The sequence below is a fragment of the Oncorhynchus tshawytscha genome, linkage group LG02 (assembly GCF_018296145.1).
Source record: "Oncorhynchus tshawytscha isolate Ot180627B linkage group LG02, Otsh_v2.0, whole genome shotgun sequence".
In the NCBI taxonomy this organism is placed as follows: domain Eukaryota; kingdom Metazoa; phylum Chordata; class Actinopteri; order Salmoniformes; family Salmonidae; genus Oncorhynchus; species Oncorhynchus tshawytscha.
In genome coordinates, this window is record NC_056430.1 from 64836337 (window position 1) to 64862816 (window position 26480).

The 26480-nt window shown below is 43.0% G+C and overlaps 4 protein-coding genes across 4 annotated transcripts; 3 read left to right on the plus strand and 1 right to left on the minus strand.

Moving 5' to 3' along the window:
- The first annotated feature begins 24 nt into the window (after window positions 1-24).
- On the plus strand, window positions 25-3022 carry LOC112245609 (protein phosphatase 1 regulatory subunit 27-like). The gene is made up of 3 exons (XM_024413741.2): window positions 25-1170; window positions 1454-1604; window positions 2097-3022. The coding sequence occupies exons 1-3, from the start codon at window positions 939-941 to the stop codon at window positions 2236-2238; spliced, it is 525 nt and encodes a 174-aa protein (XP_024269509.1). The 5' UTR covers window positions 25-938; the 3' UTR covers window positions 2239-3022.
- Window positions 3023-4071: 1049 nt separating this feature from the next.
- Window positions 4072-6971, minus strand: LOC112264644 (anaphase-promoting complex subunit 11). The gene is made up of 4 exons (XM_042302619.1): window positions 6836-6971; window positions 6413-6507; window positions 6091-6210; window positions 4072-4399 (listed from the first exon to the last, which is right to left on the minus strand). The coding sequence occupies exons 3-4, from the start codon at window positions 6197-6199 to the stop codon at window positions 4254-4256; spliced, it is 255 nt and encodes an 84-aa protein (XP_042158553.1). The 5' UTR covers window positions 6200-6210; window positions 6413-6507; window positions 6836-6971; the 3' UTR covers window positions 4072-4253.
- Window positions 6972-7098: 127 nt separating this feature from the next.
- On the plus strand, window positions 7099-9862 carry LOC112245601 (THO complex subunit 4). The gene is made up of 6 exons (XM_024413729.2): window positions 7099-7332; window positions 8495-8653; window positions 8769-8916; window positions 9031-9100; window positions 9208-9403; window positions 9568-9862. Exons 1-6 carry the CDS (start codon window positions 7099-7101, stop codon window positions 9580-9582), a joined length of 822 nt encoding a protein of 273 aa, XP_024269497.1. The 3' UTR covers window positions 9583-9862.
- Window positions 9863-10769: 907 nt separating this feature from the next.
- LOC112245606 (rho GDP-dissociation inhibitor 1-like) lies at window positions 10770-24406 on the plus strand. Its single transcript, XM_024413737.2, has 6 exons — window positions 10770-10906; window positions 17419-17610; window positions 18270-18353; window positions 19205-19281; window positions 20202-20265; window positions 21505-24406. The coding sequence occupies exons 2-6, from the start codon at window positions 17421-17423 to the stop codon at window positions 21702-21704; spliced, it is 615 nt and encodes a 204-aa protein (XP_024269505.1). The 5' UTR covers window positions 10770-10906; window positions 17419-17420; the 3' UTR covers window positions 21705-24406.
- Window positions 24407-26480: the final 2074 nt, after the last annotated feature.

Sequence of the window (26480 nt, forward strand, 5' to 3'; positions counted from 1 at the left end):
TATGCCAGTAAATAGTGCGTATGCCAGTAAGATGGTGCTGACAGACGGGTGCATGTATTTTGCTACACCCGCAATAACGTATGTAACCAATAAAGTATTTTAAATAGGCTGTAACTAGGGCCCAATGCTTCTAATGGTTATAACACATGGACAGTCAGTACTCCTGTCTGGAACTATGATTCAATGAAGAGTACCAATTTTTAAGTCATGCTTACTGGATTAGTCTCTTGCAGTAAATTTCCCACAACAACTAAAGCCATATTGACTGATTTACACTTCTGTAACGTTAAAGGTATGCATAGTATATGACTGACAGATTAATTTGCTGAAGTCTAATTGAAACACTTTATCAACATTGCTATTTTCAACAGCCCAGTCATTACACTTGACCCCCCTTTCCATGTCCTGTTTACGAGAAGGTTCTCCCCCTTCAGTGGTGCGTGACCAGTGGCTGTCATGCATCTTGAATGGTGAGCATCTGGGAGCTGGAGGGGTTAAGTTCAAAAGTGGTGGTGGGGGGGGGTCTAATAGGCTGTGGGTGAAAACAGAATCTGTGGTTACTGTCATGGCTGGCAGTATGAGCTGCGTCCAGTGCTTGTGACAGGATTGTAGGAGGGTCCCGCCTCTTAGGGTCACTCATCCAATTCTAGAACTTGACCTGTCAGGTGACTGAACCAAAAATAGCCCTGCAGAGAGTATATAGAGGTCTATACGCAGGCCCTGGATTTCAGAACAGGACTTGCCCCGCTGTCTGAAACATACAGGACACTCACTGCACCACGAGAGCCGTTGACAAGAGGAAAGGCCTTTTTTGAAGGACATATCTTAATTCAATAATTTCACTGCCTTTTGCTTTATAATTTTACCATTGAAAAAGGCTTGAAGATTTTAAACAACATTTTTTTTTTTTCTTTGAGCAAGACTGAACTTTTATAAGGATGAAGTACTACCAGGACCCAGTCTGCCAGTCCATGGGCATCCAGGCTTATGGCCCCAAGGAGTCCAGCAGCTCCTCTTGCGCCCACTCTTCTCCACAGATCAAACCAGTCCGCAGCGTCCACTTCCCCAACGACATTGTGTTCCAGGACTACGTCCGGCAGGGCGAGCTGGACAGGATTGGACTATTCATCAGAAAGAGGAGGGTCAGCTTGGAAACCATCTACCACTCTGGTGAGTCACCATGAAATCAGAACAACATGAAAACCATTTTAATCCATTCAAGAGTTTGAAGCATCAGAAGTGTCTTCAGACTCTGGTTAGATTTCAACTGGGCAGTTCCAAAAACGTGATCATTTATAATCACTCTGGTATTGATGCAATGACTTCTCTGTGGCATGTGCAGTAATGGAATACTACCTCAGTATAAACTGATCATTGACTGTTCCCTTCAATGTCCCTAAAATGAACCTGTACAGATGCTATTTGCCGTCCATTCCCATTGACTGCTCTGCAGGTATGGCAGCGATCCATGAGGCTGTCCTCTCTGGGAACCTGGAGTGTGTGAAGCTGCTGGTGAAGCACGGAGCAGACGTCCACCAGAGAGACGAGGAGGGCTGGACACCTCTCCACATGGCCTGCAGTGATGGATTCCCTGACATTGCCAAGTGAGTCAACGCACCTAGCATACCCACAACATCTACAGTCACTAGCTTTTAGTTTTTTATCCACACACATTAAGATAGGTCAGTGGTCTCTGGCATAAGTGGGACTTGAGCTGATGTACTGTTAACATCAACTTGAAGCCTTGACTGCTCTGACTAATGCGTATTTATGCTGCTGTCCATACCATGTCAATGCAGCATCCCTGAAGTTCAGGAATTCAATGCACTTCAGGATAGGGGAATTTTCAGATGTTGAATGTCACTAGGCTGCAGTTCACACTGACGGTTTACAGTGTCAAGTGATTGCAAGGAAGACCAACCAAAACACGCTTTGGCTGAATTTTGAGTAGCACTCATACGCTAATAGCAGTAAGCTACACTGAGGATCCGTCATATTCCTCCTGAAGAATCTCACGGTTCACTATCTCTGCGCGGCACATACCATTTGGATACTTTCTTTGACTGAATGCTTTTTCCCCCTGCTTCTCCCACTAGGTACCTGCTTTCTATTGGCGCAGACCCTCAGGCGGAGAACGAGTGTGGGGAGACACCTGCCGATCTCATCGACCCAGAGTGCACCGGGGTTCGTGAGCTGCAGGGGCTGCTTGGGGTGGAGGACGACGGAGCTCTCATCTAACCTTAAAACGTCACTGAAACTTCAGTCACCTTCCTCGCCCAGGCCTCCCGGTTGACCCTCCACAATGGAATGAAATGGGCAGATCAGCAGAACATCGTCATTCTGTGCCCTCATTGTAGACGTCCTGGAGACATATCTGGTCTGGTGGGAGGAAGGCTGCCAGCCAATACTAGATGGTTGCCTTTGAGAGTGAACTGAACTGTTGCTGGAAAGGGGCTCCTCCCAGGCAATCTCAGCAGGCATCGCTTTGTAATGCTGTTTGCAGGTGCAGAAGTTAGTTTGAGCTTTTGTACTTTTTTTTATGGAGGGTGAACAGCACTGGAATTAATTAGGTAACAGTATGGTAATGAGCTTTTCCAATTAATTTATAGTTGATGTGTGAAAGCTTTTTTGGAAGTTGTGAAACATGGATCTGTGGTTGTCCTCTTGACTCGTAGGGCCACTCTGCAGTAAACCAATGTGATAGGTCAACTCTACCTACTGACATCATTTATAGTTCAAGATTTGTCATTTACACCCTACAGCTTTTCAATTTGAAACAAAGACCGTGCATACTGCATGTACTCTTGTACCACATGAATGTTGTTAGTCTAACGCTTTACCTCTATACTTTTTTAAACATTCTATACTTTTGCAAACACCACTGGAATGGCTAATTGTGTGTTTACAATTGCTTTTACAATCATTTGTAACAAACTGTGTGCAATCAATTGTGGTTACACCGCTTTGTAAATAATTGCCTTTTTATAAATTTTTTCATTAAAATTGTTTCATACAAAAGTAACTTAGTGGTGATCTATTTGGTCTTCATCAACTTGACAAAACTGTTGGGAAATAAAATTTATTTTTACTTTAATTTCAAACTACAGTAACCAATCTTGATTCCAATTAACCTTGGTGGACTGAAGCATTTCCAACATTGAAGAAAGGTACAGTTCCCGGTAGGCTTTCCAAGTAAGGTGGCTCTGGCCGGGGATCAACTGAATGCTTGTTAATTGGACCAGCTCTCTGCAGGAAGGTGATTATCCATGCCTCTGTACAGTATTGGCTGAGGTGCTGGTTTCTGATGGATTAAGAGAGACTAGAGTTTGGGAAAGGGCGGCTGAGGAAATCTAAAGCCAAGTCAGGGTTGTGCTTTAGCCGCAAGAAAATACCCATCGGTATTTAGAGTGGAAGTTTCCCCATACACCACGTCTAGCATCAAACCTCTAACGTATTAGTGGGCTGTATGAAGCTGATACTGTTGAGTGTCAAGTACTATGTACTTTGGGCGGGGATCCATTTTTGGTTTGTTCTGTGGGGTCCTGACTGTCAAAACCTTAGGAACACCTTACTAATATTGAGTTGCACCCTCTTTTGCCCTCAAATGCTTAAATTTGTCAGGCATGGACTCCACAGGGATGCTGGCCTACATTGACTCCGATGATTCCCACAGTTGTCAGGTTGGCTGGATGTCCTATGGGAGGTAGACCATTCTTGATACACACTGGAAACTACTGAGCGTGAAAAACTCAGCAGCACTGCAGTTCTTGACACACTTAGACATCCTTTAACCTGTTCTCCTCCCCTTCATCTACACTGATTGATGTGGATTTAACTAGTGACATCGGTGAGGGATCATAGCTTTCACCTGGTCAGTCTGTCAAGGAAAGAGCAGGTATTCCTAATGTTTTGTCCACTCTGTAAATCTCAGGGATTATTGATAGCAATTCAATGAATTTGCATTGATGAATCATTGGTTAGCTTGTTAAAGAGGAGAGTTACTCTCATTCAATGTAAATCCTGAGTTTGAGAAAACCACTATATGAAATGTAAATCGGTAGCAGCTCAAGCTTAAATCCTAATCACATATTTATTCACACACCCCTCCACAGAAAACTTTGACAGCCTCAGAGAAAAACAAAGTAGCTGGAAATGTACAACAAAAAACAGAAGCATATGTATTCCGAAACACTACAATCCTATGTGACGTCTCAGTCTTTGAAAGGCATTCAAGTGACGTTCTCCGGATGAGCTCATTCTTTGAACTTCCACTCCTGGCGACACATGGGGCACTGCTGCTGGACCTGCTGGGAGTTGAGCCATTTGAGGATGCAGTGCATGTGGAAGCAGTGGGAGCACTGGCCCCAGACCAATGGGCAGTCATCTCCAGGAACCTTACCTGGAAAGTAGACATTGTTGCTGAAAGGTCTCCCCTCAATGGAGGATAAGTGTCCACGCTGTCACAATGTTGAACACGTCATGATTATCAAAGGACAATTTATGCATAACCGTTAAGATATGAAGGCATCGATAGACATACAGTGCATTCGGAAAGTATTCAGACCCCTTGACTTTTTCCATATTTTGTTACATTACGGTCTCATTCTAAAATCTACACACAAAACCCCATAGTGACAAAGCAAAAACAGGTTATGCATTTTTGCTCATTTATTTAAAAAATTAAAAGGGAAATATCACATTGACATAACTATTCAGACCCTTTACTTTGTTGAAGCACCTTTGGCGGCGATTACAGCACCAAGTCTTCTTGGGTTTGATGCTACATGGCACACCTGTAATTGGGGAGTTTCTCCATTCTTCTCTGCAGATCGTCTCAAGCTCTGTTAGGTTGGATGGGGAGCATTGCTGCACAGCTATTTTCAGGTCTCTCCGGAGATGTTCAAGTCTGGGGTTCTGGCTGGGCCACTCAAGGACACTCAAGAGATTTGTCCCACTCCTGTGTTGTCCTGTTGGAAGGTGAACCTTCGCCCCGGTCTGAGGTCCTGAGCGCTCTGGAGCAGGTTTTCATCAAGGGTCTCTCTGTACTTTGCTACGTTCATATTTGCCTCGATCCTGACTAGTCTCCCAGTCCCTGCCGCTGAAAAACATCCCCACCGCATGATGCTGCCACCACCATGCTTCATAGTATGGATGGTGCCAGGTTTCCTCCAGACGTGGCGCTTGGCATTCAGGCTAAAGAGCTCAATCTTTGTTTCATCTGACCAGAGAATCTGGTTTCCCACAGTCAGAGTCCTTTAGGTGCCTTTTGGCAAACTCCAAGCCTGCTGTGCCTTTTACTCAGGAGTGGCTCCAGTCTGGCCACTACCATAAAGGCCTGATTGGTGGAATGCTGCAGAAATGGTTGTCCAGTCTCCACAGAAGAACTCTAGAACTCTGTCAGAGTGACTATCGGGTTCTTGGTCACCTCCCTGACCAAGGCCCCTCTCCCCTGATTGCTCAGTTTGGCCGGGCGGCCAGCTCTAGGAAGAGTCTTGGTGGTTCCAAACTTTTTCCATTCAAGAATGATGGAGTCCACTGTGTTGTTGGGGACGTTCAATGCTGCAGACATTTTTTGGTACCCTTCCCCAGATCTGTGCCTCGACACAATCCTGTCTCGGAGCTATACGGACAATTCCTTCGACCTCATGGCTTGGGTTTTGCTCTGACATACACTGTCAACTGTGGGACCTTATATGGACAGGCGTGTGCCTTTCCAAATCATGTCCAATCAATTGAATTTAGCACAGGTGGACACCTGAGCTAAATTTCGAGTCTCATAGCAAAGGGTCTGAATACTTATGTAAATAAGGCATTCGTTTTTTTATACCTGTTTTCACTTTGTCATTATGGGTTATTGTGTGTAGATTGCTGAGGATCTTTTTTGACATGTTTTTATCCATTTTAGAATAAGGCTGTAATTGACCAAAATATGGAAAAAGTCAATGGGTCTGGAAACTTCACGAATGTACATGCGCTAAGAAGCATATTGAGTTTGTGCATACATTCATTTCAGGGAGTTGGTCAAATGGTGATGAGACATGTCGAATAACTCAGTTGTTAGTTAGTAAGCAGCTTTTTATATAAACTCACAATCTGGGCAACAGCCATTAAAAGACATTCTGCAGATCCCACAGTTCTCATCATTGGCCATCCACAGCCAGGATGCAACGCCGTTCCACTGCTTGATTTTAACCTTCATCTCCCGTGTACCTGATAGGCACACGTTGTATGAATGTTCAAGATGGCTAACTACTAACGTTAGCTTAGTAGCTAGCTAGCAATACACAGTAGTTAACGTAATCTTTGCTCGTCTTGAAAGCTGGTTCACCACATGATGTTACTTCGCTGTTGACATTCGTAATAACTAGCTAGTAAGTAACATGGCAAATGTATTGCAATTCTAAAATCCTACCTTGGATTTTAAAATGAAGACACAAAACATTTCCTGAGAGTTCCGACACATTTAACGTCACATCCTCGAATCGGGGAAAATATCGCCACCCATGCCTGTGGAGGATACAAATAGGTATTTCAAAAGAGATACAATATTCGACATGTCTCATCCAGAGAGGTGTTTATTTGTTAATTTAACCTTTATTTAACTAGTCAAGTCAGTTAAGAACAAATTCTTATGTACAATGACAGCCTAACCGGGACGACGCTGGGCTAATTGTGCGCCGCCCTATGGGACTCCCAATCACGGCTGGTTGTGATACAGCCTGGAATCGAACCAGGGTATGTAGTGACGCCTCTAGCACTGAGGTGCAGTTCCTTAGACCGCTGCGCCACTCGGGAGCCTGTCTCGTATTTTCCTTTGGTTTATTTGCAACGGTACCTTTGTGATTGCAATGCTGGAAAGAGGCACTAGACAGCAGCAGAGAGGACGTTGGTGGTGAAAGAAGCGCAAAATCCAACGGAAATGGTTGTAAGAATACACTCACGTCACTTACTATAATTATTTTTAAGCCCACTCACGTCACTCAAGCTATTCGCCATTGATCAGCACCGAGGAAAGCGGCTAGATTTTGCTACCAAAAGCGTCATTCTTAAAGTAAATTTTCCATTTATTTGTTGATCTTTAATACGACAAGTGCCACCATGGCTGATAAGATGGATATGTCTTTGGATGACATTATTCAACAAAGTAAGAAAGGCGGAGGTGGCCGCGGAAATCGAGGAGGCCGCAGCCGTGGATCATCGGGTCGAGGTGGGAGTGGAGGCCGACCCGGTGGAGCTGCCTCTGGAGGCCGGACCGGCGGATCCGGGCCCATGAGGAGTCGACAGAACTTCAGTGGAGACAGAAGCGACAGCAGACCCACGCCATACAGCAGGGTAGGAACACGGAGGATCACAGAAAAAGGAGGAATGGCAGAGGCGACGACGGCGAATGTTAAATAGTTTAGCTGATCTTGTTAAATGTGCTGCGACACGTACCAGGTAGTTCACAAAGTTGCTGATGGATGTGGATTTATCAACGGGAAGTGCGCTATAGGGCACAACTCAAAGAAGAAACCACTGTTCGGAAACGTGTATTCCTTTAATGGCGTACAACGTCGTGTTTGTGGGCCCATGGTCTACATTGCATTTCCCCGCTTCAGGTCAAACAGTTACTAGCCAGCACTATTGCATTTTACTGGTCATGTCCCAAGTTTCTGGGAGTGAACGTTAACTAGCTAGTTAACATGTTCACCCTCGTGGGCCGCTTCAAAACGGAGTTGATCCGCATTCATAAACTAGCTAGTTAACACTTGTTTGTGTAGTGTGAATGTGAGCTGTTCCAGATATTCACATTTGGTCTGTAAAACATGAACCTCGTGGGTTTTTTAGTAGTCCACAAATGCTTAATAATTTGTCGACTGGCCCTAAATTAAGTTCCAGATTAGTCTATCAAAAATTGGACTGTTTTTATGCAACGAAGCTAACAAAATGGCGACACTCAAAATGGATGTTCAGTCAACTGAGTTTTTTAAAATTTTCTTTGTTTCATATTTTGATCCAGACTGCAAAGCACCCCAAAGAACTTTATTGAACTTTCCATGGTCGGTTAAGGGAGCATGTCGAAATGACTTTCACAACTTTTGAATTAAGGATTTTTCTTTGGATGGACTTTTTCTACACTTGGAGTTGAAGCAGAGTCTGGATGCTGTCCTTGCCATCGAGCTCAAGTCAGTTTTTTTTCCTGCACTGCCATTCTAATTACCTACACATTCTTCAAACCACCTGTAGAGCAGGATCCATTTTGAGTTGGAAGTCCTGCCATCTGTCCTACTAGCTTAGTTTTGGTTCTTTCCTATATTAATATAATTGTTTTTATTAAATCATGTGTGCTGTTACACTGACCATGAATCCACCATAGACCAATGTGTCTAATGGTAGTAATGAAGCAAGATTCCCCTGCCTGCCTAAGCAACTGACTCAAATGTGCTCAGTCTGATCAGCAGGAGCAGGGGAACCAGAAGTCAGCAGCTGCATTTTTCTCATTGTACCTTTACAGCCCAGAGAGCTGCCGGACAAATGGCAACACGACATGTTCGAAGGTGGCTTCGGCAGTAATGCTGGCGGTGGTGGGGGAGCAGGAGGTGGCGGTGTGGAGACTGGTGGCAAGCTCCTTGTCTCAAACCTTGACTTCGGTGTCTCTGACGCTGATATCCAGGTAATTTCTACAGTCAATTGCGACAAAGATGTTGGCCTTTTCGCCAAACTGTTTTGACGTTATACATGCATTGTACCGGTCATGTTTCTTAATGTGTTTGTAATGTTTTTTCCAGGAGTTGTTTGCGGAATTCGGTACGTTGAAGAAAGCGGCTGTGCACTATGACCGGTCTGGCCGCAGCCAGGGAACCGCTGACGTCCACTTTGAGAGGAGGGCTGATGCACTCAAAGCCATGAAACAGTACAACAATGTACCACTCGATGGTGAGCTTTAATTTGAATTAGTTGATTGCTATTATTTTGAAGCTTGTTCGTCATGAAATGTAGTAATTGACTTCTGAACAAAGATGCCTAATCTTGTTTTCCTTTTGCTCACAGGCCGCGCCATGAGCATTCAGCACGTCACGTCACAAATTCGAGACGATAACCAGAGACGACCATCACAGAGGTATGTGATTCTATAAGCTTTCTTTATTTTGTCATGTATGATATGTGATATTTAAATCTAGTTAATCCCAGTTGTAGCTCATTGATTGTCTTTGAATCTGTTTGCAGTTCAAACGGAGGCAGTGGTGGATTCAACAGAGACAGAATTGGACGCCCCAATTTCTCAGACAGACGGGGAGGTGGAGACAGGCGGGCCGGCAGAGGCTCCAGGGGGAGGGGTAGAGGTGGACGTGGTGGTGGAGGCAAACCGCAGCAGTTGTCTGCTGAAGAGCTGGATGCCCAGTTGGATGCTTACAATGCTAAGGTACGTATTTTTTAAAATTTATTTAACTAGGCAAGTCAGTTAAGAACAAATTCTTATTTACATTGACAAAGGCAGGAAAGTATAGAAATAAAATTCTTCAATGTAAGTGGCTTGTGCTTTGTAGCTGGAATACGGTCCTAATTTTCACTTGCTTTTTATTGCAGATGGAGACCAGTTAGAATTCCCAGAAGCACTCATTTGAATCCCTCATCTTCATCCTGTCAGATCTGAAGCTTGATATTGTGGACTTGGACCTGAAATGGACCAGATCTTTTACACTTACTGTTATTTGGCATCATTTTAATGTGTGGCTGGATCTTGCTTTACTCCCTTTTTAATATTATGAACACTTTTTGTACCGTTTTGGGACAATTGTAGGTTTGAGGGGGAGGTTGTTTTTTTTTGCCCTTTGCCTCCCCTTCTCCTTGTGCATAGTTGTAATAAACCTACAAAACAAAATGTTCCAGTGCATCTGCCTCTTGTTGAAGGTCTGTACAACACTATGGGCTGGTTTCCCACACATTAAGCTTAGTCATGGGCTAAAACTATTTTGGTGTATATTCTCCAAAGAGCTTATGTTAGTTCTGGACTATGTTTTATCTGTGTCCAGGAAACCGGTCCTAAAAGCCTATGGTCAATATGACGTCTGCATTGGCCATGCATCATTTATGGTGATACAGCCTCTGCAGAAGTTGGGGCATTCATACTACTTGTGCTTTGTGGCGCAGACCTCTTGTGAAGTAGAGTTTTTTTTTTTACAGGACCTTCCGCCAATCATGTCAAATAGTTGTATGGAGCCCTCCGCATTTTTACTAAATTTGAGGAGGATGGTGATGTAGTGTGGAGCTCAATTTGGCCTCTGCGTGCCTCTCGAGGCTCCAATTATGTCACACCATCCACATGGTGCCTCAGACCACATTTTCACCTCAAGCATTAATTGGCTTTTAGACCTCAAGGGGTATTGTGTAAAATGTGTGGAAATGATTGAATTTCCAATGGTAGTTCACTACTGCTATATCAAATGCTTGTAAAAAGCTAAAGCCATTTATAACATGCTCAACACTAGTGAGATTGTCAAACACAATGTGTAATAACTTTTCATACTATTGTGGTTACTAAAATGTAAGGTATATTAATTTTCAAACTAACATCACTGACTTGTTTGATTATTATTTGAAATGGTTAAAGAACTAGACGGACCAGTTGATTAGTCTTCTGTTAGCAATGAAGGATGGGGACCTAATAAAATATAAATTTTAACTATTAAAATGATACACTAGCACTACTTGTTCAAGACTTCAAACTAGCCCCACCTAAAATCAATTCAGTGCGCGCGGCACCAGCAATTGTACGCCACCTGCATTGAGCGTGCGCGCCGCGGCATAGTTCCCGGAAACGAGTTGTATGGGGCGGCGCCGTTCCTTGTTCGCCATACTTGCACAGAGAAGAGCGACAGAAGCACTTATTCTTCAAGCGCCTGGGGGAAAAAACAGCAGCAAAACGGTAAAGACATGCTTTCACAACCTATACAATAGTTACAAATCAAGCATATGACGGTTCATTATGTTTTAGACTTAATTTGTATCTGGTGTCATTTCCTCCCAACTTTGCTAGCAATTTGCTGAGTTGTGCTAGCATGTCAACCACGGTAACGTTAGCCTGCCAACGTATCTACATACTTCACACCCTGGCTGCAGCAGTGCCCATTTGTCGCCAGGGAAACGTGAAATTAACGTTGGTCTACTGTTAAGTTCCACTGCAGCAGAGCAACATATGTAAAAGCATAGTTTAGTTTAATTGGGTGGCAGGTAGCTAGGGAGTCCAACACCCATGTTGCTAATTAGCCAGCTAGCAATCCTCGTGCAGCTTGATGACTTGCGGCAGTGTCTAGCCGGTCAGAGACTAGTTAGCCAGTTAACACATTAGCTAGCTGGCTGTCTTTGACGTTTGGTTACGTTGTCGCCTGAAACAGTGCTAAATTCGACGATTAGGCAACCTTTGTTCTTAGATAGTTTAACACATGTTTAGCTTATTATTTAGCTATTCGTTGGGATTCTCCCAAGTCGGCACCTGTCCCTGTCAGTAACTACAGTAACCGGGCAGTCTTTCTTTGCAGCAAGCTAACGCTAAAGCTCAAGCTATTTAGCCACCTACAGACAACAAAAGAATGGAAATGAGATTTCTTTGTTAGCTGTTTATCTTCCAGGAAGTAACACAGGTGCATAACGCGATGTTGATAAGATAACAATTGTATTTACGTACTATATTGATCTGTAGTGCACACTGCATACCCAGTTTCATTGCAGCACAAATTCTAATTTTACAGCTGGTGGCTGTGTAGAGTATTGTCAGTGATTGCACAGGGGAATGAGACTGTTCTGCACCTGTGCAGAGTACAATACATTTTGTTCGCAAGTTTGAATGGATTATTAGTCATTATTTCAATTATAATCAATTTCATCCATTGATGTTTATTGATGCAAATTCTAGTTGGTGAATGTGAGAAAGGAAATTCATTAGCGTAGTTAGATTTGAGTTTCTTCTGTCAACCTGAATTTTAAGTACCACATTCTGTCTGCTAGAAAGATTTGACATCTTCATCTTAGACTGAGCGGGGTTGTGTTGTGGACCCTTCAGACTGGAAGCCAGGATAACATTGATTGAGCCCTGTATGGTGGAACATCACGGCTCATTAAATAGAGCATCCATAAAGTTAGCATTTACTTGGAAATTGCTTTAAATTCTCATTATTTGTCAATGAATAAACAATCCCTCGTTACACTACTGTTCAACAGTTTGCGGTCACTTAGAAATGTCCTTGTTTTTTAAATATATATTTTTTTGTCCATTAAAATAGCATCAAATTGATCATAAATACAATGTAGACATTGTAATGTTGGAAATGACTATTGTAGCTGGAAACGGCTGATTATTAATGAAATATCTACATAGGCATACAGTCCCATTATCAGCAACCATCACTCCTATGTTCCAATGGCACGTTGTGCTAGCTAATCCAAGGTTATCATTTTAAAAGGCTAATTGATCATTAGAAAACCTTATTGCAATTATATTAGCACAGCTGAAAACTGTTGTCCCGATTTAAAAAGCAATAAAACTGGCCTTTAGACTAGTTGAGTATCTGGAGCATCAGCATTTGTGGGTTCAATTACAGGCTCAAAATGGCCAGAAACAAATAACTTTCTTCTGAAACTCATCAGTCTATTCTTGTTCTGAGAAATGAAGGCTATTGCCAAGAAGATGCTGTGTACTACTCTCTTCACAGAACAGCGCAAACTGTATCTAACCAGAATAGAAAAGGGGGTGGGAGGCCCCGGTGCACAACTGAGCAAGAGGACCAGTACATTCATGTCACAAGTCCTCAACTGGCAGCTACATCAAATAGTACCCGCAAAAAACACCAGTCTCAACGTCAACAGTGAAGAGGCGACTCCGGGATGCTGGCCTTCTAGACGGAGTTCCTCTGTCCAGTGTCTGTGTTCTTTTGCCCATCTTAATCTTTTCTTTTTATTGGCAGTAAGTATCTGGTATCTGGTGTGACCACCATTTGCTTCATGCAGTTTGACACATCTCCTTCACTTAGAGTTGATCAGACTGTTGATTGTTGCCTGTGGAATGTTGTCCCGCTCCTCTTCAATGGCTGTGTGAAGTTGCTTGTTATTGGCAGGAGCTGGACACGCTGTTGTAAATGCAGATCCAGAGCATCCCAAACATGCTCAATGGGTGACATGTCTGGTAAATATGAATGGCACGACAATGGACCTCAGGATCTCGTCACGGTATTTCTGTGCATTCAAATTGCCATTGATAAAATGCAATTATGTTCTTTGTCCGTGGCTTATGCCTGCCCACCATGGGGCACTCTGTTCACAACATTTACATCAGCAAACTGCTCGCCCACACAACGCCATCTGCCTGGTACAGTTGAAACCGGGATTCATCCTTGAAGAGCACACTTCGATGGCCACTGGCACGCTAGAGAAGTTGAGCGTTTTCCCACTGAAGCCAGTCACGACGCCGTATTGCAGTCCGGTCAAGACCCTGGTGAGGACGACAAGCGCGCAGATTAGCTTCCCTAAGACGGTTTCTGGCAGTTAATGCAGACATTCTTCACTTGTGCAAACCCACAGTTTCATTAGCTGTCCGGGAGGCTCGTCTCGGACCATCCCGCAGGCGAAGAAGCCGGATGTGGAGGTCCTGGGCTGGCGTGATTACACGTGGTCTGCAATTTTGAGGCCGGTTGGACGTACTGCCAAACAACGTTGGAGGCGGCTTATGATAATTGAATGTCTATTTCTCTTATCTGGCAACCGCTCTGTTGGAAATTCCTGCAGTCAGCATGCCAATTGCACGCTCCCTCAACTTGAGACATCTGTGTTGTGTCAACACTGCACATTTTAGGTGCCTTTTATTGCCCCTAGCCCAATGAGAGATGTTTTGTGAGCAGTTGTTTCCAAGGCAAACTAGCCCTTTGTGAAATAGGCTACAGTTTTCATGTTACAAACTCTGACAGTAATCTAACATCAAATAGATCGTTAATATAGATGCCTGGAAGGGCTTTTTTTCAAATACAAAAGTAGAATGCATTCGTCCAATTAGTTGGAGTGTTTGCCGTCAAGGTTCCAAGTTGTCGTCAAGATGAGATGACCCGCCTTTTATATTAGGCCTGAATCATACTTGCAGACTCGGCCGTCGTACCGGCCCTTTAGCCTCTTCTAACAGCTTGTTGTTTGGCTCTTGTATATGGGCGGTGGTAAAGTACTGGCATTAGGTCAATAGTGGAACTACGACGCTGTCACACGGAGGGTGGGCTTCTGTGAAACTCTTGAGGCCAGCTCACATAAACATATTAGAAACAACTCTAAATTCAGCACACGGTTTCCGTTAGGAAAATGTGTTTTGATTTACTGGACCCATATGCATCGGGTGCGTAACCTAATTAGGGCGTCCACCCACGGTACTCAGTAAGACACAAATCCCTTTAGGTTATGGTAATTCATTTTAACAGAAAATGTCAATTAACCTTTTGACCGATATGGTATTTCCATCAATGAATAGGCTAAAAAGCATTATTTCGCAATGGGATTTTATTTCCTCCTTCCGGACAATTGGCCAGTGCCAATTGTATTCATTGGCTTTTTAAAAAAAAACATGCATTTCCCAAAAGCTGGAAACCCTGACGCAGCAGTACTTATTTATTTCCCATTTTTCTTTTGTTTTATGGTGTATCTTTTGTCCTTATCTTTGTTCCCCTGTAGATTGGCTTTAGTGAGGGATTCGTTTCCTAATACTTGTACTATGCACTGTACACCATACAAAACTCCAAAACGAACTGCATCATTCTTTCTCTCTGCTCCATTTTCCTCCAAATCAAAGTCCCACACCAGGCTGCTAGTCAGATTTTTAAGTCTTACACTCTTTGATTAACAAGGATACAGGTGTGCATTTAACTCTTAAGACTAAACGCCAACATTGAAATACTTTCCCTCTCCCAAGCCCCAGCAAAGAATGATAGGTCAACAACATCAAGTGGAAAATAACTTTATTAGCCTAAAACACATGGACGTTGATGGAACTGAAGCTCCATTCCGAGCGCTGGCTTTGCAGTAGTAGTGGCAGACACAGACAGAGGATTCATGATTAGGCTATTGTGGGAGAGAACGCCTTATTGGGAATGTTGGACTCTTCTTGGCATAAACACAGCTCTTCCTGCTTTTGTGAGCCCCTCCAGTTGTCGTGACTCGAGTATTTTGAGGAGAGGCCTCTCATTCCAATTATAACCCCTGGATAGCGATGACGCATCTGGAGTGTGTTTTATTGGCCATCTTGTTTGTTGTGAATGCCATTAGGCTTGCTGTCAAACGGTTTTTAGTTAGCATCAAATGAAGTCGGCATGAGTTCAAAGGACAGAGGTGGACAGGTTGAGTTTTGAGAAGCAATTTCAAGAACCGTTTCATTCAGATTTTACTTGAGGAAAGCCCCACAAATTAAGCCTGGAAGTTGTCCCAGATCCAAACATAAGTTTTGTCATTACAACCACCTTAGGAGTTGGCCATTACAGATCTGTGTCAAACAGGCAAAAACAACATCCAAGGACCATGTTCATTGATTGCATTGATCTAAAGAATGTAGCCTACATGTGGTCTATTTTAGGAGCATGTGAATTCTTTATGTCAACATCGTTTTGACCACATCTGTCAGTGTAGTTGAACTCACTTGATACAGTGACGTCTTGCTTTCATTCTTTAACATATGACAGTCGGTGTAAGTAGATTGGTGTGAGCTTGTTTTGATAAGTCAGGCTAAGAAGCCCCTGGAGACTAGAGGTCGACAGATTAATCGGAATGGCCGATTAATTAGGGGGCGAGTTCAAGTTTTCATAACAATCGAAAATCTGTATTTTTGGGCGCCGATTTGACGGTTTTTATTTATTTATTATACCTTTATTTAACTAGGCAAGTCAGTTAAGGACACATTCTTATTATCAATGAGGGCCTAGGAACGGTGGGTTAACTGCCTCGTTCAGGGGCAGAACGACAGATTTTCACCTTGTCAGCTCGGGGGATACAATCTAGCAACCTTACAGTTAACTAGTCCAACGCTATAACGACCTGCCTCTCTCTCGTTGCACCCCACACGGAGACTGCCTGTTACGCGAATGCAGAAAGCCAAGGTAAGTTGCTAGCTAGCATTAAACTTATCTTATAAAAAACAATTAATCATAATCACTAGTTAACTACACATGGTTGATGATATTACTAGATATTATCTAGCGTGTCCTGCGTTGCATATTATCTGACTGAGCAAGCATACAAGTATCTAAGTATCTGACTGAGCGATGGTCGGAAGAAGCAGGCGCTTTCGTGCGTTTTGCCAGCAGCTCTTCGTTGTGTGTCAAGCATTGCGCTGTTTATGACTTCAAGCCTACCAACTCCTGAGATGAGGCTGGTGTAACTGAACTGAAATGGCTAGCTAGTTAGCGCGCACTAATAGAGTTTCAAACGTCACTCGCTCTGAGCCTTCTAGTAGTTGTTCCCCTTGCTTTGCATGGGTAACGCTGCTTCGATGGTGGCTGTTGTCGTTGTGTTGCTGGTTCGAGCCCAGGGAGGAGAGGGACGGAAGCTATACTGTTACACTGGCAATACTAAAGTGCCTATAAGAACATCCAATAGTCAAAGGTTAGTGAAATACAAATGGTATAGAGGGAAATAGTCCTATAATAACTACCACCTAAAACTTCTTACCTGGGAATATTGAAGACTCATGTTAAAAGGAACCACCAGCTTTCATTTGTTCTCATATTCTGGGCAAGGAACTGAAACGTTAGCTTTCTTACATAGCACATATTGCACTTTTACTTTCTTCTCCAACACTTTGTTTTTGCATTATTTAAACCAAATTGAACATGTTTCATTATTTACTTGAGGCTAAATTGATTTTATTGATCTATTATATTAGGTTAAAATAATTCTATTGTTGTAATTGTCATTATTAGAAATTAAAAATGAAAAAAATCGTCCGATCAATCGGGAGCGGCTGTTTTGGTCCTCCAATAATCGGTATCGGCGTTGAAAAATCATAATCGGTCGACCTCTACTGGAGACCAATGGTTCTGAGAAACTGACTGTGTTTGATTGGTCTGTATTTAGAACAACCCCTCTGGTGGTTCCCTCAATGCTAAGGAACACAGCCCCTGCTCCTCTGACCTCAATCGTTTTTTTTAGTTCTGCACCTTTTTTGGTTCTTCCGATCAGGGAACCTTTCTGCATTTTAGTTCATTGTTTGTTGCCTTGTGTGAAGTCATAGCAGCATTTCATAGTAATTGATGAGATGCTGTCATCCTTTTATTTGAGTAGAATATACTACATCTGAGAAGAAACCACATGCGAGGAGTAGCGATTTAACGGAACTATTTATTTGCCAACAATATTGGTTGTACCATTCCTCCTCTCTCTCCCTCTCTTCTTCCTCTTCCCCTCTCTCTCTCGCCACAGACATGGCTGAGGACGATTTGACTCCGGAGCAGCTCGCAGCCATCGCTGCGGAAAATGACGTGGGCGAGACGGTCAACTACAAGCCCCCGGCCCAGAAGACCCTGCAGGAGATCCAGGAGCTGGACCAGGATGACGAGAGCCTCCGGAAGTACAAGGAGGTTCTGCTAGGAGCCGGCGCTGCTGCTGTCGCTGGTGAGTGTGTGTGTGTCATTTCTCTCTCAATACTTGTTTGTATGCGTGTCTGCCTGGCGCCTGCTTAGTATCTTTACGGGTCAATAAGACACTGCTTAGATCTGGGAAAAGGCTATAGCTAATGCCCAGAGACTGTTTATCTCAGAATAAACTAATGCTTCTTTAATGTTGGGGCCCTTCCAAATAATGGATAGCTGTCATGATTTCAGCTCTCATCTGGGTGAGACCGTTGGACAGCTGGTTATTACTGATAGTATACATGCAGTCCTCGTTCCTCAATGTTGCCTCTAAGAAAAGGGCCTCTAAGAAGTCTTGGTCTGTACAATCGATTAAAAGTTGTAATGTTTAAATGGAAGCCTAGGTAAGGGCCAGAAGTTCACATATATCAAAAATTGGATGTAATTCAGTTCAGTTGTCATTCAGACACAAATGCAGAATTATATAAAAATACATTTAAGTGATGTCTTTGTGCTAAATGTCAGATTATAAAATATGTTTGTATTTTCACACTGAATGGCCTATTAAGTTTAAAGGTCTGAAACCTACCATTTACAAACATTACATATCATACAAACCTATGGTTAAGTAAGTAGGGTTTGAGGTTGCTATGGGTCAGTTACGTGATCCTTATGGATGTTCTTTGTCTGGTCTTGTTACAGATCCCAGCGTTCCCAACGTCCAGGTGACACGGTTGACACTGATGTGTGAGACTGCCCCGAACCCACTGACCCTGGACCTTCAAGGTGAGCTATAATGCTGTAGTACTTTGTTTACTCTAATCCCCAGAAATTGACATCTTATCGTACGAGCGTCTCAAAACATGGGGGAAATGGTTCCGAGAGTGTAACTAACTGGCGCTGACAAACTGATCTGTTAGCCCGTGTTCTAAGAAAAGACCTGCTACTGTCACCTGACTCTCTTGAGGTGAGCAGGAGACCTTGTGCTGCTGAACAGAATGACCTGAGTCATCCTGAATGACGCAGGCCAGTGCCAGTAAAAAAATGTGTGCATCATACTCGTATGTACTTGTAGTGATGATTGATCGGTCATAAACTAACACAGAAAAAGGGTTCCTGAGGAACAGTATAACACAGACACTCGTGTCAGCGGTAACATGCACTAAACAGGGAATGAATAGGAATAAATTGGGTGTCTTTTGAACATTTCAAAGCCTTACCTCATGGCCTTTCCATGTACAGCACATATGGCAAATTCTGGGGTAAAAACTGGTTCAACGCATTCCTTGTGGGGGGAATAAAGAGGAGAATACTGTATTGCTTCTGTTTCCCCAGTCCAGTTTGTTACACTGCTAGATGTTGAGCGAGAGTGCTGCTGCACAGCTAGAAGGCAGTATTAAAACCCCTGATTAAGTGTGCTAATGAGGCAGTGCCACCGCTGGGCTGAGATAATGACCCTCGCTGAGTTGTCAGAGCTGCCTAGGACTCTACATGACTGTTAAAGACATCCTGCTTTCACACTCCACACTGGGGCCTTGTGGATGGCAGTCCCCTGCTGCATGCCCTAGTTAGTTAGTGTGTGTGTGTGTGTTGGAGAAACCTTACTGTTTTTTTCCCCCTCGTTGTCTTTCTAACAGGAGATCTGGAGGCCTTTAAGAAGCAGTCCTTTATCCTGAAGGAGGGAGTGGAGTACAGAATAAAGATCAGCTTCAAAGTGAGAGCACAGCCAAAATAAAGGAAGCACCAACATAAAGTGCCTTAATAGGGCGTTGGGCCACCACGAGGCAGAACAGCTTCAATGCTCCTTGGCATAGATTCTACAAATGTCTGGAACTCTGTTGGAGGGATGTGACACCAATTTTCCATGAGAAATTCCATAATTTTATGTTTTGTTGATGGTGAAGGAAAACGCTGTCTTAAGCGCCGCGCCTGAATCTCCCATAAGTGTTCAATTGGTTTGAGATCTGGTGACTGAGACAGCCATGGCAAATAGTTTACATTGTTTTCATGCTCATCAAACCATTCAGTGACCACTCGTGGCCTGTGGATGGGGGGCATTGTCATCCTATAGGGGCATAGCCAAGGTAGCCAAAATAATCGCCGCCCAGCATTTTTATGCAAGACTCGAAGCATGATGGGATGTTAATTTCTTATTGAAACCAGGAGCCACACCTGTGTGTAAGCACCTGCTTTCAATATACTTTGTATCCCTCATTTACTGAAGTGTTTCCATTATTTTGGCAGTTACCTGTACAATATGTAAGATATTGCACAAAGAATTCAACGTGATTCTCTCAAAAGAGAATCAATGTAGTTAAATTTATTTGAATGAAAGCTGTTTGTATGAAGACCCCATCAGTTAATAAATGCAGAAGACACATTTCAGTTGAATGCATTGTTGTTCAACTGGCCCGGTATCCTCCTTTCACTTTCCCCATAAAAAGACGGTGGCTATACTTTTCTCCCCCACTAGAAATCAAACACTCAGATTGTGCTGTTAATGAACTTGGCTTACCTGTAGGTATTGTATTTTTCATGGTTCAATAGGTCTTTAAATGGCCTATTTCTGTCAGATGCGCTTGCGATAAGCTAGATTGATTTTCCATGCCACTAACCATGTCTCGTTCTCTGCAGGTGAACAAGGAGATTGTTTCGGGTCTCAAGTATGTCCAGCAGACCCACAGGAAAGGAGTGAGAAGTGAGTGCTTGCTGCTTCCTATCCCTCTTGTTTGTTCCCTCCTGATCTCCATCTCAACCTCACAGGCCTTCCTCCCATACTAAATGTGGGAAATTATGCCCTAGACTCAAGCGAATGTTGACATCAACGTTGAAGTTTCCCACCGCCATCAGTTTCTGCAGATTTCTCTGTTATGGGAATGTACTAGGTGATACATTGTCATGGTTTTCAAATGTTGGTCCTAACAGAATTGAAGAGATAAGTGGCATAATGCCACATCAACACCTTTTCTTTAGACAATAAGGGAATCAGTTTAATGAAGAGCTGTAAACACTTATGGCCTGTGGAGACTACCATTGTTTAATGACGTTGACAGACGGGACTGAAATTGAGATATTGTTTCAAACCGGATGCACAAGTCAAGGCTGAAAAACAGACTCAACACTGTCAATAGGGATATTATTGAGAGATTGTTTAGATTTTTCCTGAGCAGAAAAGGGCAGGTTTGTTTGAAACTGGATGCAAGTTTAGGCACAAAACAGCCTGTTGTGTCAATTTCTTTATTCGTGAGTCGTGTTTGTGAGGCTTATTGAGAAATCGACAGATTAAAAATAAATTAGAGCAGGCCTCCTGAGTGGCGCAGCGGTCTACGGCACTGCAGACCCGGGTTCAATCCAAGGCTATGTCACAGCCGGCCGTGACCAGGAGACCCATGAGGCGGTGCGAAATTTGCCCGGTGTTGTTAGAGAAGGGTTTGGCCGACTGGGATTCCATTATCCCATTGCGTTCTAGCGACTCCTTCTGGTGGGCCGGGCACCTGCAAGCTGACTTTAGTCCCCAGCTAGACAGTATGTCCTCCGACACATTGGTGCGGCTGGCTTCCGGGTTAAGCGAGCTGTGTCAAGAAGCAGTGCGGCTTGGCAGGGTCGTGTTTCGGAGGATGCATGGCTCTCGACCTTCACCTCTCCCGAGTCCGTAGGGGAGTTGCAGCGATGGGGCAAGACTGTAACTACCAATTGGATATCACGAAAAAGGGGTAAAAGTTTTTAAAAAAATCAATAAATTGTCGCAAAACAGTCATTAGTCATGTTTTTCATTAGTCTTGTTTATTGATAACTGTCTTCCCAGAGAGCTAGTATAGTAGTTACTAGTTACTCCTTGTTTCATTCAGTTTTCTGTTTAGTGCCTAATGAACACCACCCTGTGTTTTTTAATCCTCCCTGGTGATTCAAACAGCCCTTTTCTCTCTTGTCTCTGTAGTTGACAAGTCAGACTACATGGTGGGGAGCTATGGGCCGAGGCCAAGTGAGTACGACTTCCTGACCCCGCTGGAGGAGGCTCCTAAAGGCATGCTGGCCCGCGGCACCTACAACATCAAGTCCAAGTTCACCGACGACGATAAGCACGACCACCTTTCCTGGGAGTGGAACCTCAACATCAAGAAAGACTGGAAAGACTAAGAAAGAGGCCTTCAAAACCAAACCCCACAACCATGTCCCCATTTCTCCATGAGTTTATTTTCTTCTACTTCATCCCATCCTCATGTCTTCAATCTTCATTCCGACCCCTCCATCCCTCTCTCGTCTCTCCCACGTTTCTCCCCATTTATCCGTCTGCATTAGTAGCAGCAGCAGAAGCAACGGCCCCCTCTGTCCGTCCATCCCCCCTCTGCTTTCATTGGTTGCACAAAGTCCACCATAATTGATTCACTGTCCTCAACCTGCCAGTGCAGTCAATAATGTGGTTTTGCCGTGTTTTGTATATACATATATATATCCACACTATGAGTTTGGAATAATATTGTTAAAATTATGATAATGCCCTTTCAGTGTTGGAGCTGTTTGAAAAGACGACTGCCTTGGTGGGATGGAGTTTTGGCCCCCTGGTGACTTCACCAGTTAGTAAATTAGTTAATAGACCAATAAAGAATAGTTCCAAACCTCTCTGCCAATAACAGCTAGTTTTCCCTTCCCCACTGAGGCCACTCCCAGACAGTCCTAGCCAAATTCTTGCTTGAGAAATTGCTCTTTGCTAAGAAGCTATTTTAGTTTTTTTGGCCATAGTTTTCAATTAAAATCACAGTAAGGTACTTAATTGTTACCCAGAAATGAATAGATATGTAAAAACGGCTGCATTGGACCTTTTTAAGTCTCTCATAGCTGTACTGTGCAGGATCTGTCCTCCAACCCCCCACCCCTCATGGTGTGTCCTGCTTGAAGAGATTAAACCCCACTTTGCTCCCTAAATGGTCTTCCTGTCAGTAAGAAGTACACGTGGAAAAGCAAGTGTACAATCAACTTTTCATTTTGCCTTTTTTTTTATATATATATGAATACTAGTATACTGTGGCTATATTCATGTCACTGTTGATATTAATCAGCTTTTATGGTCATTCCTTCCCTGCCATCTTGTTCTGCCCCCTTTTAGCATACCTTTGCTTGCCTCCTTGCTAGTTGTTTTTTTTATATATTTTACCAAGACCTGCCTTGTTAAAGATATTCTCCTGAACTTTTGTATTATTTTTTGCCAGTGGTTCTGAAAGTAGCACCCATGAGCCAAAAGTAGTCCCCAAAATTGCATGTGTCACAAATGTGCAGATATGTGCACCACGTCATTGCTCTCTCTCTCGCTCTATTGTGTTTGCGTCTTGCTAGCCGTCACTGGTGAGGGGCTGAAGCTCATTGGCTGAAACTTGAATTACTAAGGGGCTTGCCCAAGTGAGGGTGAATATAGGGAAAAAAGTTCTGGAGCATGTCTTTTAAACATACAGTGAATGAATAATGAGCTGCTTTACTTCAGCTCCTCCCACCCCCCTTAAATGTATTAACCCTTTCCTCTTACATGGGGATTGGGGCCACAGTCACCTAATGTAGCAGGTGTAAAAAAAACATCTGAAACTAGATCTCCTACATAAGAGGTATTCAACTCTTACCCTACGAGGTCCGCAGCCTGCTGGTTTTCTGTTGTATGTGGAGGAGGCGTGTCGCCTTGTTAATGTCCAAAAACGGAAGTCCATTTACCCTGAAAACAGGAACTTCCAGTTGTTGGGGACTCGGCAGAGGCTAGGGCCAAGGAAGTGAAAGATATCATAACATTGGATGAAAAAAAAGGGCGTAAGTCCCCGTGCTGCCTTATACCGAAATATCAAAATAATCAGTTTAACTCACCAATAATCAGTTTACTACTCTTGCGCAGTTATCATGGTGGTGCACTAACAGATGGTGCATGACTTGGGCTGTATGTTGTATATTTCATGTGGTGCTTGCCATCAGGTAGACTCACTCAAGGGCATATTGTACTATCAACTGTTCACCATCTTAATCTCTTTGCTAGTTGTTATTCTCCCTGTAAAGTTTACACACATGCTGCTCCTGGCCTGTTTTGTCTAAACTCAACCTCCGCTAAACACAAGTAAACATGGTAGTTAGAATGAGAATAGAATACACCACCTAGAATTTACCTGTGTGTTTTTTTCCTTGCCCACCCCAGCAGGCCACATCATCATTATTAACACACTTGTGTTCCTTAGCCATGAGGCCTTATCGTCGACTTTGGTCGCGTGAAAAAGAAAGACCATGATTTTGTATTTTGTTTTGCCTTAATGTACATCAATCCCAAATCCAATTTCCCTCCTCCCCCCTCACTCACATTTTGTTACGACCCTTAGAGCCTGCTGTCGGAGGTCAAATGAGATGACAAGTACCAGAGAAAGCACAGGAGTAGAGAATGACTCACCGTCTGCTGCTGGAGACATTGACGGTGTTTCATCTCTCATTAGGAACAGGAGCTGGTAGGGTTAAGATATACACCTCCACAGTCAGGCCCCAGCCTTTGCCCAATGACATATTGACGGAAACATACGTTGATGGAAAAATTGTAGCATTTGCACAGAGTAGGATGTGCTAGCAGAAAATGCGTGATACTGTTTGAGTATGATAAGAGGGAGGGATTTTGGATCAGAAAGTGGAATTGACATGTACTGTACCCTAAGCATATGGATGTAAAAGTGTTTCAGATATTGTGAATGATCTTATGCTTTCCCATACATTCCTTCACACATTGTACAGTTTCAATGAAGATGCTGGCATGCTGGTGGGGTTGTATAAATATTTGATCATTTGTGATTGCTCTTCTTGGACAATAAAGATGTTGCTCAACTTGGCCTGTTGTGTACAGAGTGTCTATGGTTTTCAAGGTAGCAAAGTTGATTTGTGGGTAAAATAAGTGAAACCATTATTTCCAGTATTGATCTATTCAGCAATCACATTTGACAACTTCTCAAAATATTTGTACTAGTCACATGATCTTTTTAGGCTAGTTGCCAATCTTCAAAAACAGGCTTACATTTTTTAGAGAACGCTACCTGAGGTATAACAAAGCACAACCATGTTTTTCCATGTCTCTTAAGTTATCCCATATATGGATGGTTGTATACAATAATCCTATTGCAAAAGTGGTTAAATTGAAAGATATGGTGACACACACCCTTAACTCAAACAGTGCAGAATAATGCCTGGCTGGAGGGGGAGTGAGCCACCTAAGCTCATGTAACCCAAAATTGCAAGCTTGTGGCCTGTGTGACTGGAGCCATACACACAGCTGTCTTACCAAAATGATGCAAACTAAATGCTGAAAGTAGGTTGCCTAGTTATTTATTCATACAAATAAAAAGGGCCAAATTCTGACCTGAGTTAAGCATGTGTAAATGGACCATAAGCTGATGGAAAATATGAACACAACATGCAACAATTTTAAAAGGAAATCAGTCATAAGGAAATCAGTCAATTGAAATAAATGCAATAGGTGCTAATCTATGGATTTCACATGACTTGGTCACAAATACCATTAAAAAAAAGGTAGGGAGTGTCATGTCTTTGGCATCATTAAACTGATTAATCATGTAACTGTAATTAACTAGGAAGTTGGGGCACCAAGGAAAATATTCAGATTAAAGTAATTTTTCTAATAACTTTTCAGATATTTTCATATCTGATCAATAGTCTGATTAATGAATTCTTCTTTACCTCACGTTAGTCTCATTCCAAACGCCGTAAATTGTTGGTTATCTGCACGAAACCAGTCTTCATTCACTATGAGTCATCCATACATCAATTGTCTTAAATCATTTATTTACTAACTAAGTAATTCACAGAAATGCATAAACAAACAGTAGATAGTTACAGTCGTATGAAAAAGTTTGGGCACCCCTGACAATTTATAAATAATTGGGTGTTTGGATCAGCAATTTCATTTTGATCTATCAAATAACTGATGGACACAGTAATATTTCAGTAGTGAAATGAGGTTTATTGGATTAACAGAAAATATGCAATATGCATCAAAACAAAATTAGACAGGTGCATAAATTTGGGCACCCCAATAGAAAAATCACATCAATATTTGGTAGAGCCTCCTTTTGCCAAAATAACAGCCTCTAGACACTTCCCATAGCCTCTAATGAGTGTCTGGATTCCTGATGAAGGTATTTTGGACCATTCCTCCTTACAAAACATCTCCAGTTCACTTAGGTTTGATGGTTGCCGAGCATGGACAGCCCGCTTCAAATCATCCCACAGATTCTCAATGATATTCAGGTCTGGGGACTGGGATGGCCATTCCAGAACATTGTACTTGTTCCTCTGCATAAATGCCTGGGTAGATTTTGAGCAGTGTTTTGGGTCGTTGTCTTGTTGAAATATCCAGCCCCGGCGTAACTTCAACTTTGTGACTGATTCTTCAACATTATTCACAAGAATCTGCTGATATTGAGTGGAATCCATGTGACCCTCAACTTTAACAAGATTCCCAGTACTGGCACTGGCCACACAGCCCCACAGCATGATGGAACCCCCACCAAATTTGACTGTGGGTAGCAAGTGTTTTTCTTGGAACGCTGTGTTCTTTTGCCGCCATGCATAACGTTCCTTGTTATGACCAAATAACTCAATCTTTTTTTCATCAGTCCACAGCACCTTATTCCAAAATGAACCTGGCTTGTCCAAATGTGCGTTTGCATACCTCAAGTGACTGTTTGTGGCGTGTGCAGAAAAGGCTTCTTCCGCATCACTCTCCCATACAGCTTCTCCTTGTGCAAAGTGCACTGAATTGTTGAACGATGCACAGTGACACCATCTGCAGCAAGATGATTGTGTAGGTCTTTGGAGGTGGTCTGTGGGCTGTTTTTGACCGTTCTCACCATCCTTCACCTTTGCCTCGCCAATATTTTACTTGGCCTG

What these genes read in the sequence shown, in the direction of transcription:
- LOC112264644 (XM_042302619.1), bottom strand. Translation starts at nt 6,199, where the DNA reads ATGAAGGTTAAAATCAAGCAGTGGAACGGCGTTGCATCCTGGCTGTGG. An exon ending in TAATGGCTGTTGCCCAGATT is followed by an intron (nt 4,400 to 6,090) that starts GTGAGTTTATAT and finishes TCTACTTTCCAG; the next exon opens with GTAAGGTTCCTGGAGATGAC.
- LOC112245609 (XM_024413741.2), top strand. Translation starts at nt 939, where the DNA reads ATGAAGTACTACCAGGACCCAGTCTGCCAGTCCATGGGCATCCAGGCT. An exon ending in GGAAACCATCTACCACTCTG is followed by an intron (nt 1,171 to 1,453) that starts GTGAGTCACCAT and finishes ACTGCTCTGCAG; the next exon opens with GTATGGCAGCGATCCATGAG. An exon ending in GGATTCCCTGACATTGCCAA is followed by an intron (nt 1,605 to 2,096) that starts GTGAGTCAACGC and finishes TTCTCCCACTAG; the next exon opens with GTACCTGCTTTCTATTGGCG.
- LOC112245601 (XM_024413729.2), top strand. Translation starts at nt 7,099, where the DNA reads ATGGCTGATAAGATGGATATGTCTTTGGATGACATTATTCAACAAAGT. An exon ending in GACCCACGCCATACAGCAGG is followed by an intron (nt 7,333 to 8,494) that starts GTAGGAACACGG and finishes GTACCTTTACAG; the next exon opens with CCCAGAGAGCTGCCGGACAA. An exon ending in CAACAATGTACCACTCGATG is followed by an intron (nt 8,917 to 9,030) that starts GTGAGCTTTAAT and finishes TTTTGCTCACAG; the next exon opens with GCCGCGCCATGAGCATTCAG.
- LOC112245606 (XM_024413737.2), top strand. Translation starts at nt 17,421, where the DNA reads ATGGCTGAGGACGATTTGACTCCGGAGCAGCTCGCAGCCATCGCTGCG. An exon ending in CGGCGCTGCTGCTGTCGCTG is followed by an intron (nt 17,611 to 18,269) that starts GTGAGTGTGTGT and finishes GTCTTGTTACAG; the next exon opens with ATCCCAGCGTTCCCAACGTC. An exon ending in GAATAAAGATCAGCTTCAAA is followed by an intron (nt 19,282 to 20,201) that starts GTGAGAGCACAG and finishes CGTTCTCTGCAG; the next exon opens with GTGAACAAGGAGATTGTTTC.